Source organism: Canis lupus, chromosome 15 (assembly GCF_003254725.2).
Source record: "Canis lupus dingo isolate Sandy chromosome 15, ASM325472v2, whole genome shotgun sequence".
Lineage (NCBI taxonomy): Eukaryota > Metazoa > Chordata > Mammalia > Carnivora > Canidae > Canis > Canis lupus.
This window is the reverse complement of record NC_064257.1, coordinates 20904064-20924700: the sequence shown is the minus strand read 5'-3', so window position 1 is coordinate 20924700 and position 20637 is coordinate 20904064. Positions and strand designations below refer to the sequence as shown.

The window sequence follows — 20637 nt, the reverse complement described above, 5'->3', positions numbered from 1 at the left end:
ATGAAAAAGAAAATAGATCTTGAATCCATGCACAAAAAGTTGGATCTTTCTATATAAACAAATGTGAACCATTGACACATATTTTTTTTTCAGTAGGGAAAGAGCAAATTTATTTATCAAAGGAAACATAAATATGAAGGAGATGATGGTTAATTAGAAACGGAAAAAGCATTCAGAAGCTTATTGCCCAGAATAGAGGGTTATGTGTGTGTATAAAAAAAAACAAACAAACTGTGATTCACGGTTAAAAAAAAATTAAAAAGGCATACATCACAGATTTTGTTCAGAGCATGTAAACCTTACTTGTACCAATGGGAAAGACCTGCTGACGGTAGGCTTATTTGCTATTAACCTTTTATTTTTAGGAGTAGGTAATGTTTTGATGCTTCAAAATGCAAGAAGAGCTTTCCAAATAGAGGGGAAAGAATAATCAAAGGCATAAACACAAAAAAGATGTGGAAGGAAAGAAACTAGTAGCATATGTTTTGGGAATATAAATAATGTTAAGTAAATTGGAAAGAAGAGTTTGTAATCCTGAATGATTTGAAAGGTTACTGGACTTTTCCTGTTGGCAACAAAGAAACATTGAATGTTCTGTCTGGAGTTCTGAGTAATGTAGTTAGAATCATGATTTCAAAGTGTGGTAAGTATATTGTAGAGGAGGAAGAGAAACCAGTCAAGAGAATAACAAAATTGTGGAAGCCAAGGAACATTACGGGACTAAAAGGATAGTAGAGGCGTGGGGAGATTTTTGACCCAGTATGAAAAGCAATAGAAAAACGTTGCGGATTTAATGCAGTCAGACTTTAATAATGAAAAGATATATTTTCCAGGAGGTGAAGGGATAAGTCAGAAAGAGAGAAGGATGATTTAACAGAAGTTGTGAATCAAGAAGTTAGAAAATCTCAAGAGATAAAAGAATGTTAACTTTGATGGGAGGGTGGCGATAGAGATGGAAGGAAGAAGATGGATTTGATGTTTTTTAGAGTTGAAACGGTTTTCTAAACATGTGTACTTAGCATGCTAATAGAAACATACGTGTATGCTAAGGGAGGGGCCTACTATTCAGGAGAGTGGGCGTGGCTAACGGGGTCCAATTGGAGTCAATACACGATGACTCCAGGGGGGTCATCCAGGCGAGAACAGAAGAATGTTGGGTCACGGTTTCATTTACTGGTAGGTGATGGGAAAATAGTGGGTGAGACTGAGAAGGAGCTTGCTAGAGGGTAATAAGGAAATAGAGAACGATAATCATGAAAATTAGAGGAATTTCTGAAAGGGGAAGATTACCTATAACAATTTGCTATACCTAAGCAATAAAAGAGAGAGACAGAGAAAAGATGCAAAGGGCACTGAACTTGGTAATTAAGACATCACTGAGTGATTCTGGAAAAGTAGGGCCATTTGATTCTATCAGGATTCTCATCTTGAGAAGGGTAGTAGACCTCTTTGGGAGTCTGATGAAAGCTACGGACCAGGTGTACGTGGCAATAGGCATACACAAATAATTTTGTCATGTAACTTAAGAGTTTTTCTCGGATCCCTTTGAAATCACTTTATGATCCCCACTGTAACTTAATAGAGGTTAAATCTTTGATTGAAGTACTGATACATTAGCATTAAAAGTTTCATGTCTAAGATCTAATTAGGCAAAAGAAAACAGGTATATGCACCAGATGGACACTGATAATGAGATGAATCCCATACTTTGAAAATACACAGAGAACTCAGGAGTCAGAAAAGCTGTTGATCATTGCCTTCTCCGGTTTTGACTGTAGACATATCAAAAATGAATCTGCCAAGACCAGTTTTTTGATCTTTTCCTACCCAACATTCCAAGTGTTTTCAGCTGGCCACATATTATTTACTAAATCCATCTCTAGCCTTCTGGGCCTGCTATATCAAATGTCACAAAGTGTAATCGCTTATGTGTACTGCTCTTGATCAAAATATTCCAGCTGGCAGCTTGAGGGAGGGCTTGAAGAGTAGGAAGAGGGACAGGATGCAAAACGCAGAGCAACCAAACACATAAAAAGATTTTTTTCATTTGATGGTTTTATTGTTCTTTTTTTTTTTTTTTGAATCAGTAAGTGCTTTTTTGGCTTTGTCTCTTCAGTGCTATCTATGGCGTAGCATAATGCATGTCAGCCACTGCACAGCTTCATTTTTCATGGACGGGATTTATTAGTTCATGCCTCATTCACACTTTCCGTTAGTAGATCTACACAGCTAGCAGCTGTCCCTCAGACAATCTCAACTAGTCATCCCTATTCCTTTATACCATTCTCACCTACCGCCGCCCACCCCTCATCACAAAAAAGCAGAGCAATAATAAACAAATAAAAACCACTGTGGATTTTCTGACAATTTGGCAAGAATTAGGCTAAATTCTCTAGCAACAATTGTACCCAGCACTATTGACAGCTCATTCATATCTTACAAACAGAAAGAAACAATAAACATCTGTCAGTTGTATTTTGTGCTTCCTTGGTGCCGAATGCCACATGATGTGTCCCTGGGTTTTTTCCTATTACTGCCTCCTAGCATCATTAATTCTGTTCCAACACTCTTGGCAATGCTTTATTTTTCATTATTATTTTGTAATAGCAAACATTATACTGACCTATTTACGACACAAGTGATTTTATTCAGAAAAAGAAGAAAATAAAAGTGTTGGTACTATTTGGTCATATTTTTTTAAGGTTCCTATTATAGTATTAAGAACATCTCCAAACACTAAACAACTTTTTAACTGAAATAAAAAGAACCTGTATGTAACAGTATATTTGGGGTGAGGCAAATTTTATAAGTGTAAGTAATTTTGTAAGTGTAAATTTTATCAGTATAAATTAACCAACTGTATCATACCATGTTCAGCTACATCCTAATGAAGCCCAAATCTGTCTACTTGATTCAAAACTTGATTTTAAGTGATTCTCAACTTTGTCAAAATGACACGGTTTTCTGTAATACATCTATTCTTCTTTTACCAACCACTTGCTTTTTTTTTTTCCCCCACAAGGAAGTCACTTCTGAAGAGCTGTCATGCCAACATTGGGGGAAGTCCAAGGAACACACGGAGGATGGCTAAGGGACATAATCCTTTCATCATTCTGGCTGAGAAAAAAAAGAATGGTGGTAAAATGCTTTTTAAATAACATTCTGAGGAGACTCAGAATTCACAGGAGGCATTAAACATGTAGGCTGAAGCAAACCAACGACTACGCTCTTAGTACTTCTGCTTAGAGAAGATTCAAATATTCAGCCTCAGGTTACGTGTCTCTATTCAGTTGAAATGAGAATGGGTGAGTCAATCACAATTTGAATGCTGCCGTGTTCCAAGGGAATATTTGGAATTCAGGTGCTATATTTGTTTAATTTTTAAGAGGTCCTAGCATGTTGTTTGTACTTCATTGTTCTTGAAAACTACAGTTTTAGACAAAGGTCTATGTGTGTGTTTGAGGGATGGGTCCATATGGGTTGTGATAGAAATCTTTATTGAAAGCAATTAAACGTTAATTACACATCTTATTTCTCTTTCTTTCCCTCTCTCTCTCTCTCTCTCTCTCTCTCTCTCTCTCACACACACACACACACACACACACACACACTCTTAGCTCTTACCATGATCCTACTATTTTTCCCATATTACAGCTGGGAGAACCAAGGCAAAGGAAATTCCACAATCTGCCTTAGATCCCACAGTTGGTCACTGACAGGGACTTAATAAACTCCATTAAGAACATTTTTTATTGAGAGACAATTGACATACATCGTTGTACAAATTTAAACTGTATAGCATGATTTGATTTACACCTATTGTGAAATGATTACCATGAAAGATTTAGCTAACATCCATCTTCTCTTATATATCCCATAAAAAAAAAAAAAAAGAAAAGAAAGAAGAAAAAAAGGCCAAAAAATTTTCTTGTGACGGAACTCTTTGAATTTACTCCCTTAACAACTTTCCTATACATCATACAGCAGTGTTAGCTATGGTCATCATGTTGCCTATTATATCCCAAGTAATTATTTATCCTGTAACTGGAAGTTTGTACCTTTTTAAAAAAAATATTTTATTTATTTATTCATGAGAGACACAAAGAAAGAGAGAGGCAGAGACACAGGAGAAGCAGGCTCCATGCAGGGAGCCCGATGTGGGACTCAATCCTGGGACTCCAGGATCATGGCCTGAGCCAAAGCAGATGCTCAACCACTGAGCCACCCAGGCGTCCCAAGTGTGTACCTTTTCACCATTTTTCTACAATTCTGGTCCCCCATCCTCTGCCTTAGGTAATTTTTTTTTTTTGAGATTCCACACAGTGAGATCACAGTTATTTGCCTTTCTCTGACTTAACTCACTTAGTGTAGTGCCTTCCAAGCTTATGGATTTTGAGGCAATTGGTAGAATTTCCTCGTTTATTTATGGCCAGATAATATTCCACTGTATGTGTACATACACATATACACATACATATTCATCCATTCATTTCTTTATCCACTCACCCATCCATGACACTTAGGTTGTTTCTAGGTCTTAGCTTAGCTAATGCTTCTATGAACATGGTGTGTTGCAGATATTTTTTGAGTTTGTGTTTTCACTTCCTTTGGATATATTCCAAGAAGTGGAATTACTGGATCATACGGCAGTACTACTTTTAATTTTTTGAGGATCCTCCATTCTGTTTTCCATAGTGGCCGTACCAGTTAGCAATCCCACCAACAGCGTACAAGGGTCCCCTTTTCTCTACATCCATACCAACATTTGTTATCTCTTATCTTTTTGATGATGGCCATTCTAACAGGCATGAGGTGATATCTCACGTGGTTTTACCTTGCATTTCTCTAATGACTAGTGATATCGGATATCTTTTCATGTACCTCGTCTTCTCTGGACAATGTCTATTCAGGTCCCTTGTCCATTTTTTAATTGGGTCACATGTTTTCTTGTTATTGAGTGGCATGAGTTTTTTCTATATTTTGGATTCTAATCCCTTATCAAATATATATGATTTGTAAATGTTTTTCCCATTCTGTAGGTTGTCTTTTTCACACTTTGCTGATGGTTTCTTTTGCTGTGCAGGAGTTTTTAGCTTGATGTATTCTCGCTTGTTTATTTTTTATTTTGTTGCTTGTACTTTAGGTGTCATATCCAAAAAATCATTACCAACACCCATGTCAAGAAGCTTTATTTCTATGTTTTCTTCTAGGAATTTCATGGTTTCAGGTTGTATATTTAAGTCTTTAATCCACTGCAAGTAAGTTTTTGTGAGTAATGTAAATATGTGTCCAGTTTTTTTCTTTTGCATGTGAACATCCAATTTCCCAGCATCATTTATTGAAGAGACTCCTCTGAGTATTCTTGCCTTCCTTGTCCAATATTAGTTGATGATATAGGCATGGGTTTATTTCCAGGTTTTTGATTCTGTTTCAGTGTGTCTGTCAATTTTATGTGTCTACTGTTATGACAATACCATACTGTTTTGATGACTATATCTTTATAGTATAGCTGAAATTAGGAAGTGTGACGTCTCCTGCTTTGTTCTTCTTTCTCAGCATTTCTTTGGTTATTCAGTCTTTTGTGGTTCCATATACATTTTATGATTTTTTTTTTTTTTTGGCTTCTATAAGTCAATTGGAATTTTGATAGGAATTGCATTGACTCTATAGATAGGTTTTAGTAGTATTGACATTTTAATGACATTAATTCTTCCAACCCATGAACATGAAATACATATCCATTTATTTGTGTCTTCTTTAATTTCTTTCATCATTGTATTGTAGTTCTCAGAGTAGAGATCTTTTATCTTTGTAAATTTATTTCTAAGTGTTTTATTGTTTTTGATCCTACTATAAAATGAGATCAACTTCCTTATTTCTTTTTTAGAAAATGCATATTTGTGTATAGAAACTGATTTTATCACATCCTGCAACTTTACTAAATTAATTAATTAGATCTAATAGGTTTTGGAGAAGTCTTTAGGATTTTCTATATATAAAATCATGTCATCTACCTATAGAGAAAATTTTACCTCTTCCTAATTCTGATACATTTTCCTCTCCCACTTCTGCTCCCTCTCCTTTTCTCCTTCTTCTTCTTCTTTGCCTGATTGTTCTAGCTAGGACTTCTAGTACTATGCTGAAGAGAAGTGATGAGAGTAGGCATCTTTGTCTTGACCACTGAGTCATCTAGGCGTCCCTAATTTGTTGAGTTTTTATGAGCGATGCACTTTGTCATATGCTGTCTCTGCGTCTATTGAGATGGCTATATGATTTGTTTTCTTTCTTTCTATTAGTGTGCCATATCGCACTGATTAATTTCTGCATGTTGAACTATCTTTGTATACTAGGGATACATCCCATTTGACCATGGTGAATGATCCTTTTAATGTGCTGAATTTGATTTGCTATATTTTTTTTTTTTGAGAACTTTTACATCTATACTCATCAGGGATACTGCCTACAGTTTTCTTTTCTTTTCTTTTCTTTTCTTTTCTTTTCTTTTCTTTTCTTTTCTTTTCTTTCTTTTTTAAAGATTTTATTTATTTAGAGGCAGAGACACAGGCAGAGGGAGAAGGCTCCATGTGGGGAGCCCGACGTGGGACTCGATCCCGGGTCTCCAGGATCAGGCCCTGAGCTGAAGGTGGCGCTAAACCACTGAGCCACCTGGGCTGCCCCAGTTTTCTTTTTTTTTTTTTTTTAAATTTATTTTTTATTGGTGTTCAATTTACTAATATACAGAATAACCCCCAGTGCCCGTCACCCATTCACTCCCACCTCCCGCCCTTCTCCCCTTCTACCACCCCTAGTTCGTTTCCCAGAGTTAGCTTTTCTAGTAGCATCATTTCTAGTTTGGGTAATAGGATGATGCTGGCCTCATGCTGGTTCAGATACTCATGAAGTATCCCTTCATCTTCAAATTTTTGGAAGAGTCTGAGAAGGATTGGTATTAATTCTTCTTTAAATGTTTGACAAAATTCACCAGTGAAGTTATCTGGTCCTGAGCTTTTCTTCTTTCTCGGGGATTTTTGTTTACTGATTCAATCCTCTTACTAGTAAGAGGTCTATTTAGATTTTCTATTTCTTCCTGATTCAGTCATGGTAAGTTGTAAGTTTCTAAAAGCTTTTCCAGTGTGGTGGCATATTGTTGTTCATACCATTAAGAATGTTTTGTTCGCTAAACTACGTGTCTGGTTTATTTCAAGAATCCAATTCAAATTTTGTGAATTGCATTTATTTCTGAAAATTTGTAGGCCTGAAGTTTCGGAGAGACTGGGTTAGTTTAGATCATCTAAACAGGCTATCTTTGGAAGAATAACATGACCCAGTATCATGGATTCCATCAAGGTATTGTCTATAACAGATGCAGTTTCCTAAGAGAAGCTGAGGTTGAATTGATTGAGAATGTAATGAGTACTTACAGGCAAAAATATTCTAGTGTTAGGAATATGTTAGGCATTCACTACTTTCTTTTTAGGATTCTTTGTTTTACTTATAATATGTGAAAGTACTGGCTAGGTTTTATAGCCCCCTCATGCCTATTTAATAGCTGAGAGTGTTCAAGCTGATTATTATGGTACATTAGGCCTTAGTTGATGGCAAAATGAAATACGGTTCAATTTCCTAAGGTTCTGAAGCAGAAATCCTATAGAAGTAAAATGTAAGCAAATTGCTACTCCCAGAATTTCTGCCTAGATTATTCTAATCATCCCCACATCCCCATTGTTGTAACACCCCAGTTAATTCCCACCTATTTAATATGACTCAGGTCAAGTATTGACTTTTTATAAAGCCTTAATTCTTCCAGGAAGAGTTCTATTTTCCCCTCTTGCTTCTACAGAAGAAAGGATAGACCTTTTTCTACTCCAACCCTTCCCAAATGGATGTGTAAGAGAAATCAGACAATAGAGACTGTCATTTTCTTCTGTGTATCCCCAATGATTGGGAAGTATCCGATCACTGAATGTTACTGAATAGCCGTCTTGCTTAAATTCACAAAACAGGGTTTAGTCACCCACCAAATTTTAGTTTTAGTCAAAAAGATGGTGTGTTTCCATGTTCAAAATGGGTCTTACACAATCTTATATCTTAATTGCTTAAAACAGTTATGGATAAAGAGCAAAGGTTCTCTTAGGAGTTTGCAACTTACCTTACTTGACTTGTGGTCCACATTAAAAGTGGCAATTGCATCTTCTGTTTTTTTCCTCCCAGATTTTGTTATTACATATTCAGCAAGTTTGTTTGCTAAATAGGTCTTTCCAGTACCACTAGGTCCTGAGAGTATAATTCTGTGATGCTCCATCAACAAGTTAAAGTACCTTTGGGTAATTGGTTTAGGAATCAGTGTATCAAAAACAAAACTGTCCAAACTGTTTTCTTCTACTCCTGAAGGAAGAAACAAAGGGAATAATAGCATGTCTTATTGTTCTACAGAAGTTGGTATTTAAAATATAGTGCTAACCCACAACAGAGTTTTATGAGTCATAGGAATGCAGGCCTTGTAAAATGCCTTTCTTGGTATTTCTATCTTACAACCACGTGTTGCCATTTTAAGACAAAAAGGCAGAGCGAACATCCAAATGAAGGTAAGCTATTTCCTTTTGTTCAGGCTTCCCTCCCCTACTTCATGTTTCCCACTTATGTTTCCAGAGAGAACTGAAAGAATTACTATAGATTCTATTATAATATCTTTCATCTCTTTGGGGGTGGTAGGTTTGTAGAACTTAAATGTAAATAATAAAATGTGTATTTTTTTCCTTTTTCTTCCTATTTTCTCCTTCTTTTCATTTTCTTCTATCTCTCATTACAAATCCCAGCTGTACACTTAAGCTTTTGAAGAACAGAAATTGTGATATCTGGCAAGGAATTAAGAAATAAAGCAACAGAATGTCCTTTTACTAACCCAAGCACCTTAATCACAAAATCAAATGTTGGCAAATTCCTCTATTAATCTAGTTTATATAGATGGGCTCTGACTCTTTAACATATATGAACAAGGAATTATGGAGACAAGTATACTTTAGATATTCCGTTTGCCTATAATTAATCACTTCATCCAAAGCAAACAGATTTTCTTACCCCCAATTCCTAACATCTAGTCTCTATCCCCAGTGGATATTTATTGGGTATGCATATTTTAAAATCAAAGATACAGTGATGAATATATTACTTTTTGATATGCAATGAATTATTTGAATCCTCCCTAAATGAAAGATGATAATGGAGAAAACTGAGAGATTTGAAATTCCCTAAATCGCATTCCTTTTTCTTGAGTCTTGGAGAATCTTCAAAATTACATCCCAAGTTTCACATCCCAGAAATCAAAGAATTTCATTTACTTGGATTTTAGTGTTCTTAGTAAGATTTTAGTGTTTTAAAAGTAAATAATTGAGGTCTCTTTTCATACTAAAACTATCAACATGGTTAGCATAGTTTCCAAATATGAAAATGTAAAGTGAAACTAGAAAGGAAGAAAGGAAGAAAGAAAAAGAAAGAAGAAAGAGAGAAAGAAAAAGAAAGAAAGAAAGAAAGAAAGAAAGAAAGAAAGAAAGAAAGAAAGAAAGAAAAAGAAAGAAAGAAAAGAAGAAACAAGTTGGCTAAAACAATACGGTTGTGTTTTTCTTTTCATTTTTGTTTTTACCTTTCAGGTTCACAGTAATGATGTTATTATCTCCAACAAGGTATCCACAAGGCAGCAGTTCAGGCACTTCTAGGCTATGGGATCTAATTAAATCTCCTATACAGTAGCTAGCAATGCAGTCAGAGCTCAGACCAAGGCTAGTGGATGTATCAATTCGGAACACATATTCCTAAAATGATACATACAAAAAAGGAAGTCAAAACAGAGATTCAACTTATCTGCAACAAATACAAAACTCATGGGGATATGAAGCTGGCTGTCAAGACTTTTGGAATGGATAATAGAAGAATTATTAATATCACACAGCAGCAAATAGAGAAAGCTTTTCTTACTCCTTGAAATGGAGGCAAGGGAAAGCATATATGTTTACATTATTAAAGCTAAAGGAAACATATAAAATAAAACATAATCAAAAATTAATATCAAGATACCTTGTGTAACTTACCTTAAAGAGACGTCTAATTACACCATCTAAGACATCCCACTTGGTTTTTCCACTAACACCAATGGATCCTATCAAATATGCCTGAGACTTCTGATCCTAAATAAGAATAAAAAAAAAAAACCCACAATAGAATCCAATTATATATCTTGTTTTATTACCACATTCTCTACTAAAATATATTAATGTACTAATGATTAAGATTCAAATGTTTATTAAGCCTATGGGTTTTATTATAACAGACATGTATGGTATAGTATATAAAATAAAACATACCCCAAACAAACTAAACAAATAAATGAAGTAATATTAAATTCAACAAGAAAGAAAGAGATGAGATGAAGTGGAATGGTTTGGAAAACTGATTCATGACCTGTTTGGTAGTAGGGAAATAAGTCTTTTGCTTTGATGCAGTGGGTGCATTCTTGAAGAGAAGCAGCTTGGTAGAAGGGAAATAGTGGCAGGTATGGAAGAGAACTATTTCATATGAACCCTAGAACTTCATCTCACTCATTTTGTGATCCTATCTTTAAATCTAAAATTCAATTTTTTCATTTGTTAATTTAGATTGTATCTAAAATTGAATCTGTCTTTTTTTTAAGATTTATTTTATTTTAGAAAAACAGAGATAGAGGGAGGGAGGGGAAGAAGGAAAAGGGGAGAGAGAGGGAGAGAGGGAGAAAGGGAGAGAGAGAATCTCAAGCAGACTTCTCATTGAGCATAGAGCCTGACATAGGGCTCAATCTCACGATCCTGAGATCACAACCTGAGCCAAAACCAGATGGACACTTAACCAACTGTGCCACCCAGGTGCCCTTAAAGTCTAATCTGTCTTTTAAAAAATGAGTTATCCGTAGTAGCATGGCATTCACATATTTATAAAACAGTTCCCATTTTGAATTTATCAGAAAATTCACTAAAAGAACATGTCAAGGAATCCTACAGGACTCATTTTATCAAGCAAAGAATCCTTTTTCAGTATAAAGAATGGTCCCAAATTTATTATTATTTTTTTGTAGGATGCGATTTTGAGGACTTTCTACATACATTGGACAAATAAACAATTCAAGATTTATAGACAGTGGAGCCTCTTTTACAATGACTAGAAATGGTCACGTAAAGTAGTGCTCATGATGCCAGTATATATAATTAGCTGGTTGATGTGTTACAATCCTGAGTCTAGTTGCCAACTGTATTCATCCTTAAGAGGGTGATAGAATAATCACTGAATCAGATATTAGGAGACAGTGACTATGCAACACACAATATCTGCTACCTAATTTAAAAAATGTGACTTTAGGTAAGTAACTTGGATACCTCAGGGCCTCGATTTCTTCATCTGTAACATTTACCTCTATAAGGGTAAATGATTATTACCATTATTTAGATATAATCCAAGTTAGAAGCCAATACCTTTTTCAGAAAAAGTTAAGAAATTCACAGAACACCCTTGTGATTTTTTTTAGTACTGTTATGCACTGAATGTTTGTGTCTCCCCCAAATCCAAATGTTAAAGCCATAGCCTTCAGTGTGATGATTTTTGGAAATGGGACCTTTAGGAGAAAATCAGATTAGGTCAGTAGAATGGGACTCTCATGATGGGATTAGTGATCTTATAAGTAGGAGAGGAGAAGGAGACATTTATCTTTCTCTCCCCAAGTACACACACTTTAGAAAGGACATGTGAAGACATATCAGAAAGGTGGTTTATCTGCAATGCAATGAAAGACTTCTCACTAGGAACCAGATCAGCCGGCATCTTGATCTTGGGCTTCACAATGGTGCTAAAATAAATTTTTTATGTTTAAGCCACCCAATATGGTATTTTGTTAAGGCAGCCCAAGAAGACTAAAAACAAAAAACAACTTTCATTGTTCAAAGACATTGTTTTTTAGAATCATTGTAAAAAACTAAACTTGTTTCCCAGTATCACTGTAACTCAGTCAAAATGAATGCTCATACAATGTAAGTAGCTGGTTTTAAATCAGAGATAGTTTAAGCTTCACTGAGACTATTACAGTCTTTCACATGAAGACCCACTTGGGAAAATCAGGCATACATCTACAGCTCAAGCAGAAAGTTTGTGGCATTGGAATTCTTTGAATATTTTCTTGGGGTAAAAATTCACAAGTGCTATGTTACCTTTCAAACTTCAATACTTCAATTATTTTAAAATTCCAAATAAGCAAAAAAAAAAAAAAAATCCAAAGAAGCTTTTGTTTTTTGCTAGATAGGAAAAAATTCAGATTCTTACAAATTTGTATTCTTGGCCACTCAACTACAAATTCAGCTCGAAATAATACTTTTAGTTTTAAAAAAGGACTTGAATCACAATTTGACAGCAACATTTGATTCCAGAAAAGTTAAAATGTTTTCCTTATCAGCTAAGACTTTGCTTAAAAATGATATATACAAGTTGCATCAATGGAATTGTCATATGAAGTTCAGTAAATACATCTTTCCAATGCCTAGAATGTTCATATAGCTTATAGGCTCCTCTTTGTACAAAAGCTATATTGACAGCTCTGGTAACACATTACTACACATCATAAATATCACCTGTATTTTACAGGTAACACCAAACGAATTTAGACAAGATGTTTATGTCAAAGAAAGCAATGTTCCTTTTTTGAAGTTATAGGAATGAGAATGGTTGACAACCAATATTGTCTTCTGTGAATGAACGGGATGCATTGAGACACATTTCTACCTATATGATGGTGTCATTTCTTTTGAGTCCCTAACTTTCATGCTTTTATAACATACTAAGCCAATGCCAAGACACACGCTGATGACAGTATATTTACCAGGAGAAATATTCAAGTATAAAATACATTTGATTCATGGTCACACTCATTCTTTAGTAATAAAGAATTTAAGATTAAAGACGTACCTTTGCTCGGCCGTAGCCCTTGCTTATGGAGACTATAATTTTTACACTGCGGCCGTCTTTGTGTCCAGTTCCATCACCAGCATCATCCAGCAAGATATCTACCAAATTTTCAAAGAAACACACACACACACACACACACACACACACACACACACACACACACCATGCACACAACAGAGTCACATTAGCTTGGAATTGTTTATTGTCATTGTTTTCTCCCTCATAGTTTTATGTCTTTCAGTGGAAATATTTGGCCTTTTGGTTTCCCATTCTAGCCTAACTGGTTTGAAAAGTCTCAGCTTTCAAGAAGATGAATTAGTGTGGTTGGGCAGAAGGTTTAGTCGCAGAATTTATTTCTGTCTCCAGAGATCGTCACCCACGTGATGGGCCATTGCCTTCAGATGAGGAAATAAGGAGTTGCTTTCTCTATTATACCCATGTCTGAGGAATACCTGAGTAATATTCAGTTATCGTTGTAGCTGTGACAAACGAAAAGCAATTTGATTTTTCCATCCAACGTAAAATATCCAAGCTCAATACCCATGTAAATTACAAATGCTAAGGGACTGAGATTGGCTGTCAACTGAAATTATTTTCAAGCATTTGGCACACATCCAGCTATATTACTGCCTACCTTATATCTATAATTATTAGGGACTGTTATTGAATTTCAACCATAACATTAAACTTCCCTATAGGAGTACATTAATTATCACTCTCTAGTACCTTCATGCTTGTAGTTTTAAAACCAAAATAGTATTTCTAACAATCAGCTAAGACTTACAGAAGCCTGACAAAGCTAGCTAACCTTCAAAGCACCAGTCTTTAAATGTAATTAAAGATTAATTTTCAAAATATACTATATGAGATTAACGTCCATTTTGGATAATTATTAATGTCAACTATTCCACATATGTTTTCCTTTGACAATAATGTTAGTATAATAGGGCCATGTTGAATATGAATACAGTGCTCTGTGGACAAAAGAAACTCAGTTATGTGCTAAAGAACACATGTGTCTGGTGACAAGGGGCCTCAATTACTCTGACTGTAAATTCATAGAGATAAGGGCTGTGAATGTACTAGCAGAGAAACGATAACTTAATCAAATAGCTTCTGAAAATGGAATGGTTCTATTATCTTAACAATTAAGAATATGCAATTTCACAAAGGAAGGAGTAAAAAAACATGCCCTAAGACCATAACAATAAAAAAAATCAACAAAAATCAATCAATTCTGTTGATTCTATTTTGCTATAGAAATAGCAAAAATTTCTATTTTTGCTAGAAATGTTTAAATCATCAAAGATAATCCTTTCACTAGAAATTTAATTATTTTACCAGATTAATATGCTCACAACCTCTCACCTTTTTGCTTATCTCAGTCAAACTAGAACTCTTCCTAAGTGTCATTTATCCTCTTGCTCTTTTTCTTAGAAGTATAGAGTGGCTTACCGTGGGCTGCCTACATCTAAATTTCTGGTCGGCTGTGACCAAATTATCTCTTTAGTACTTTGCTCAATTAGTCATAAATGTTCATAAATATTCAAAGATATTTATTAAACCTAAATGATACCAGGAACTGTGCTGGGCATTGGGAAAGAATACCAAGGTGAGAAGCAAAACAAGTTTCTTGCTCTTTTGGAGTGTACATTCTCAACAGGGTAATTTCAGAATGTGTTAAGTGCCAGAACTAATGGGGGTGAAGCAGTGAAACAGAGTAAGCAAAGGAAGGCTGCTTTACATGGCTAGGTCGTCCTGGAAGGCATCCTTGAGGAGGTGCTCTTTAGAGATAAGACCGGCAAGTAAAGACCTAGGGAAAGAGGTCCAGAAAACAAGAACAAATGCAAAAGCCTTGATGAAAGAGCTAGGTGTGTTCAAGGCTCAGATGAAAGCTCTGGGGGGTAGGAGTGTGGAGATCAAGCTGAGGGGGTGGGAGGAGAGTAGCAGGAAATGATATTGAGGTGGGTAAGGGCCAGGTCAAGAGCGGCCCAGTCCTCCATTGCAAGGCATTTAAGGTGATTTCTGATCTACTTCTTTGCTCAAATTTGTTCTGGAACATGTTATTCATTTCATGTTACGCTTAGTTTTAAAAACTGTGCTTAAAATATGGAATTTCTTCTGACAGCAGTGAAGTAAATGTCACCATTAACGAACGAACAACCGTCCTTGGTTTCTCACATGTGGTTATTTACAGTAGAATGAATATAGTAGGGAAAAGGTCAGGCACTGGATTCCTACAGACCTGGGTTCAGATATTAGTTCTGTCCCCTACTAGTCACATGATCTGGAACAAATTATTATTGTCTCTTTCCTAAGTCTTGGTTTCCTCATCTGTAAAATGGCCTCAAACAGCACCCACGTCATAGGGTTGCTGAGACCATCAGAGATCATGCCTTTACAGCATTTTATCCTCAGTGTTTAACAAGGTCAGCGGTTCTAACCATTATTCCTTTCTCCATGTGTTTATTATGACTCTTTTCTCTTTGCAGGTCAGCGGTTCTAACCATTATTCCTTTCTCCATGTGTTTATTATGACTCCTTTCTCCATGTGTTTATTATGACTCTTTTCTCTTTGGTGGGGAGGAGCACATCATGACTCACTCTGTCTCCCCTTCTTCCCAACATATTGATAAGAGGGATCACCTGTGAAATAACTCCACGAAAAAAAGGGAAAAATAGCAAATTTGAGGTAAGGGCTTTCTGTGGGTTGGTTTTGTTTTGTTTTTTTGTTTTATGGAAAATATGTTATGGTCCTCTGTCAATACTCTGAAGGAAGAATAAAAAGATCTGCCATTCTGATTATAATCAAGTGAAAGTCTCACATACACACACAAAATGAAGGTTTTTCAAGCTTCTGCCTTTACTGGATGTATAGAAATACAGAACTAAACATTTGTCAATTATTCACTCTCCTGCCTACTGCTCTCCTTTTTTTTTTTTTTTTGCTCTCCTTTTTTAAAAAAAAAAAAAATCATGGACCCTAGAAAGTGTTTTTGCTAAAAAGCTCCAATGTAAAGGTGCTTCTGATTTTTAATTTTAAAGCCACTAAACAAGAGGGAAGGCAGTGAAAACAGTATCCTAGTCATGTGACTTAATTTTTTGTTAGTTCAGATATAATTATCACTAATGATAAATAATTAATGAAATAAATATTAAACTGAAAATAAATAATTAAATGGGTAATTAAAAAGTACATTTTTGAAGCACCTCCAAAAAATCTGCCCCAAATTCTGAATCACAGACATCCGTATTTTCAGTCTGATGAACACCGACATTGTCTATTTCATTTATTTAGCTTATACTTATCTTTCTGAGTTTTAGTCTTTCCTGGACATGAATTTCAGTTTCATTTTTATTTGGCTTCTATTTCTAGCATACGATTCTTTTTTTTAAAGATTTTTATTTATTTATTCATGAGAGACAGAGAGAGAGAGAGAGAGAGAGAGAGGCAGAGACACAGGCAGAGGGAGAAGCAGGCTCCATGCAGGGAGCCCCACGTGGGACTCCACCCCAGGTCTCCAGGATCACGCCCTGGGCCGAAGGCAGCACTAAACTGCTGAGCCACCCGGGCTGCCCCTTGGCTTCTATTTCTAAACTATCTTCAGCACTAACTATGCCTCTTTTAAACCTTATTACATATCCATGAGATGAAACAAGATCATATAACAAGCAGTGAAATCCTGCCATTAAGCCACCCCGTAAGGCACAAGCCCATGTCTCTTCTTAGGAGTCAAGCCAGGATAAGACAGTCACTGACGGCCTTTGGCTGTGGACCCTCACTCACTTCTCCATCAGGTTCATCACCAACAAGCCAACATATAGCATATTGCTCAGGGCTCCCGGAATCTATACATTTGAAGTCTTCGTTTTTTCTTTTTGAGCATCTTTTGAAGAATTTACATGATAACACATTACAGACAGTTTACACATCCAAGTTACTATCACAGCCTCAATGTTCTATTTTACCAAATGATTTATCATTTTGTTTAATTGTGACATCTCTCTGTTTCTTCCTGGCTACTAATGTTTGTTTTACTTGATACTTATTCTCAGAAATCATTCCCTTTCCCAAGTACCTGCCAAATGTCATATACAGTGTGTTTCTGAATTTCAGGGAGTTCCTACTTGTCTTTTAGTTCCCACTTGTCTTTTCTAAGAAGAAAGCAAGTTATACATTTGAGCCATTCATTTTACACTATGAAGGGCAGATATAACAGTAGAATTGTCAATATTCTCACTTTTTAGAAAAGATGTGATTAAAAATGTCATCAAATTCAGCATGCTGTGTCTCTGTGTCACTTCCTCTTCTATATTTTTGTGTAATTTAAGACAAGCCGGAAAGAGCTATATAGTTGTATAATGGCATCAAAAGTTACCCAGGAACATGTATATCATTGGTTTCCAAGCGTCATCTGGTGGCTGTGCTCTGCAATTACTACAGATCTTCGCGTAAATCTCTCCTAAACTAAATCTTAACCACCTAAAATGATTCACTGCCACAGGAGCATTTACACTTGATAACTGAATAGTTTGTCACATACTAAGACAACATTATGTCAGATGATTCTATTTGCAGTGAAGTAAAACCATCATTAGTTGAACAGTAACAGAATCCAGTGAGTTCTTTTCGTTTGTTTGTTGAACACTTAATAAAACTGTGCCCTGGGTGATGTAGTGGCTTTATGTTCTCTCTAGGCAACATCATGCAAGATCATCTGGTCAAATTCACCAATAGATCCTGATACACTCATAAATGGGCTTTGTACACTGAAAACACTCTAAAATTGCATGCGATTACTAGTATTATACTCATAAGTACTAATGATCACCCCTGAGGATATTATTTTTTTTTATTGTATTTGTCATCATTCTGGAAGAAACTTCTCAAGCACGTCATTTTTTCACATGACACGAAAACCATATTCTCCTAAGTCTTTCACTCTTTCACGGAGAATGCTCTTTAGACGTTGTAACAAAGTAGAATAAATTTTTTAAAAAAGAAGAATGGGGCTATTTCTGAGAATTAAGAGTGCTAACATTTTTACGAGGGTAAGGTGAGAACAGGGGTGGGTGGGCTTCTGCAAATCCCAGCCCCTTCCCCTCCCACTAAGTCACAGGCAGGTGTGTGCACAGAATTACCTGAGGTAACAGACTCTGTGATGTTCAGATTGTTTAGAGAAAGTCCTAACGACTGCCGTGAAGATGAGGAGGATGTGCTACTTGAGGACTCTGATGGTGGGCGAGCAGGCTTAGCTGTGTTACCAGTTTCTGCTTTCAACCGGTCATTTTCTGCCTTCAGCATTTCAATTTCATTCTGTTGTGAGGATAGAAAACATGAAAAAAAAAATCCAGCTAGTTTGAGTGAGAAAATGGCACCAACTCTTTTATCACAGCTGATTATTTGGTTTATTTAATTAAGCATGTGGTGGTATGTTTAATAAACAAATATAAATTATGAAAACAGGACTTTCTCTACAGAAGGAAAACCAACCTATTCTCTTTCTAACATTCATATATTTATATATCCACAAATACAGAGGCACTAACCATTAGAATTTTTTAAAAGTATTTTTAAAATATACCATATATTTGAGGAGTCTTCCAGGACTTGATCCCATTTGAATCAAGAATAATAATGTTTAGAGAGTTTATAAAAATTTCTCGTTTTATTTTTTTAAAAGATTTTATTTATTTATTCAAGAAAGATAGAGAGAGAAGCAGAGACACAGGCAGAAGGAGAAGCAGGCTCCATGCAGGGAGCCCAACATGGGACTCGATCCCGGGTCTCCAGGATCAGGCCCTCAGCCGAAGGCAAGGGCTAAACTGCTGAGCCACCCGGGCTGCCCAAATTTCTCGTTTTAAATGTACTGTTAACATCTCACAGGTAAATAACACCATCTGTAATATTCGGAACTCACAGAGAGTTGAAAACCAGAGTAAAACAGAAACAATAGGAGTCAGGTGATTTAAAATTACTTCAAAATCCCAACTAACATCTGAAAAAGTTTCTGTTCCTTCATACTGGGGCATTAGGCTCATAAACGCAACCAAAACCTTTGGATGAACATACACAGTGGCAGAGAAATCTGCTCAACAGTGAGCTTTCATTTTTTCCGTCATCTGTGGTAGCAGGCGATTACCAGTTTACAATAATAAAATGAAAACTTAGGCTGAGCACAGACTGGTTCTGAAATTAGCCTTCAGATGCTTCCCCGAAATACAAAAGCCTTACTTGTACAGATGGCATTCTACATCACTTTTACTTCCATATTTAGAAAGCTTGTGTTAAATTCCTGTAGTTTCCTCATTGCTTCCCCCCCTCCCCCCCACTCTTCCCAGTAGAAAACAGGTAAGGGCAACTGAAAGTCAGATTTCAAAAGAGCGGAGAACAGCCAACACCAAGGTAAATCATGGAAAAGTGAAGATGGGAGGCTTGTAGTAGTTGCTCGACAAACTCCGCTCTCAAGTGAATCCAGTCACTAGGACAAGGGTCTTGAACGGCCCTTGAGTGCAACTGGCCAGTCTCGGTTTGACAAAGCACTCCAGTTGGTATGAAGAAATGAGGTGCAAAGATTGAATAAACTAAACTGTTTGTTTCCACAGTGGGCACAAAAGGGAGATTTGTTTTTAGAATAACCAAGAGTGAAAAGAGATAGCATTTTTAATGTCTCTCGTTGGCCCCTGGAAGGTGTTTCGCTACTGACCTGCATCCGGTTCATGGCTTCCCGGATCTGGTCAAGATGATGAGCAGAGCTGAGGGCCTCCAGTCGAATATCTGTTAATTTTAATTCCTTTTCTCTGAGCTCACTCTTCAGCTGCAGAATGATCTCGGCCTCAGCCTCTGTGCATTCACAGATCCTGAAGAAGGAAACAAACACAAAATCAGTCCTGGGGGGTAGGGGTGGGGGGAGCCAGAGGATCAGGAAAAGCAATGATTCTTTTAAGGCTGAACTGCAACATTATCCAGCAGCTAGCTACAGAGGTTCTTTGCTGCTGGCAAAACCTAAAGAGAAGGATAAAGAGTTTTACAAACGGTAACACATTCACAGGTTCAAAACTGAAAGCAGTAGCTTTTTTCTTTAATCCTTTCTTCCTATTTTTCTGAAGTTTAAAAACAATGATTACTGAATACCAAGTACTCTTCAAAATATCCTTGTTGTTGATATTCGGGGGGCTGCATAGCATTACACTCTCTCATTCTACCATTTTTTAAGAGACTTACATCTCTATTTGCGACTTATGAAATATTCTTTTTTAAAGCAGTTATGATGTTCTTAAAACATTGATCTCTCTCTTTTTTTTTTTTTGAAAAACTGTGCAAAGAATGACATTATTTGCCACGACACTGTCTTCAAGTTACCATGAAAAATCCAATATAAATATTGTAGAAAGTAAATCAGAGAGATTAGTTTTGGACATTTAAATAATGGATGAGTGTTACATAATCCTCCTGGTAGGCTCAGCTGATTTAGGAGATCAAAAAGCTAATGAAGCTAAATGACAGGTTTCAACCCATGGAAGCAGGCTCGTCGAGGGCTAATTGAAGGTCATATACTTTACTTCCTTATTATTTTGTGGTTATTGTCATATTGTGGGCAGTTTTGCAGGAAACATGGTGCAAGAACCTGTTTTATATTAACTAATAGCTTTCCCATTTGA

General features: G+C 36.1%; 1 protein-coding gene across 8 annotated transcripts in view; it reads right to left on the bottom strand.

Moving 5' to 3' along the window:
• NAV3 (neuron navigator 3) overlaps nucleotides 1-20637 on the bottom strand; it is a 356255-nt gene that overhangs the window by 16578 nt on the left and 319040 nt on the right. For all 8 annotated transcript variants that reach the window (XM_025438781.3, XM_025438782.3, XM_025438783.3 and 5 more), the window contains 6 exons: nucleotides 19683-19836; nucleotides 18118-18292; nucleotides 12976-13073; nucleotides 10086-10181; nucleotides 9641-9809; nucleotides 8150-8385 (listed from right to left, as the gene is read on the bottom strand). In XM_025438781.3, coding sequence (XP_025294566.3) covers nucleotides 8150-8385; nucleotides 9641-9809; nucleotides 10086-10181; nucleotides 12976-13073; nucleotides 18118-18292; nucleotides 19683-19836 — 928 coding nt within the window. The remainder of the gene's footprint in view (nucleotides 1-8149; nucleotides 8386-9640; nucleotides 9810-10085; nucleotides 10182-12975; nucleotides 13074-18117; nucleotides 18293-19682; nucleotides 19837-20637) is intronic.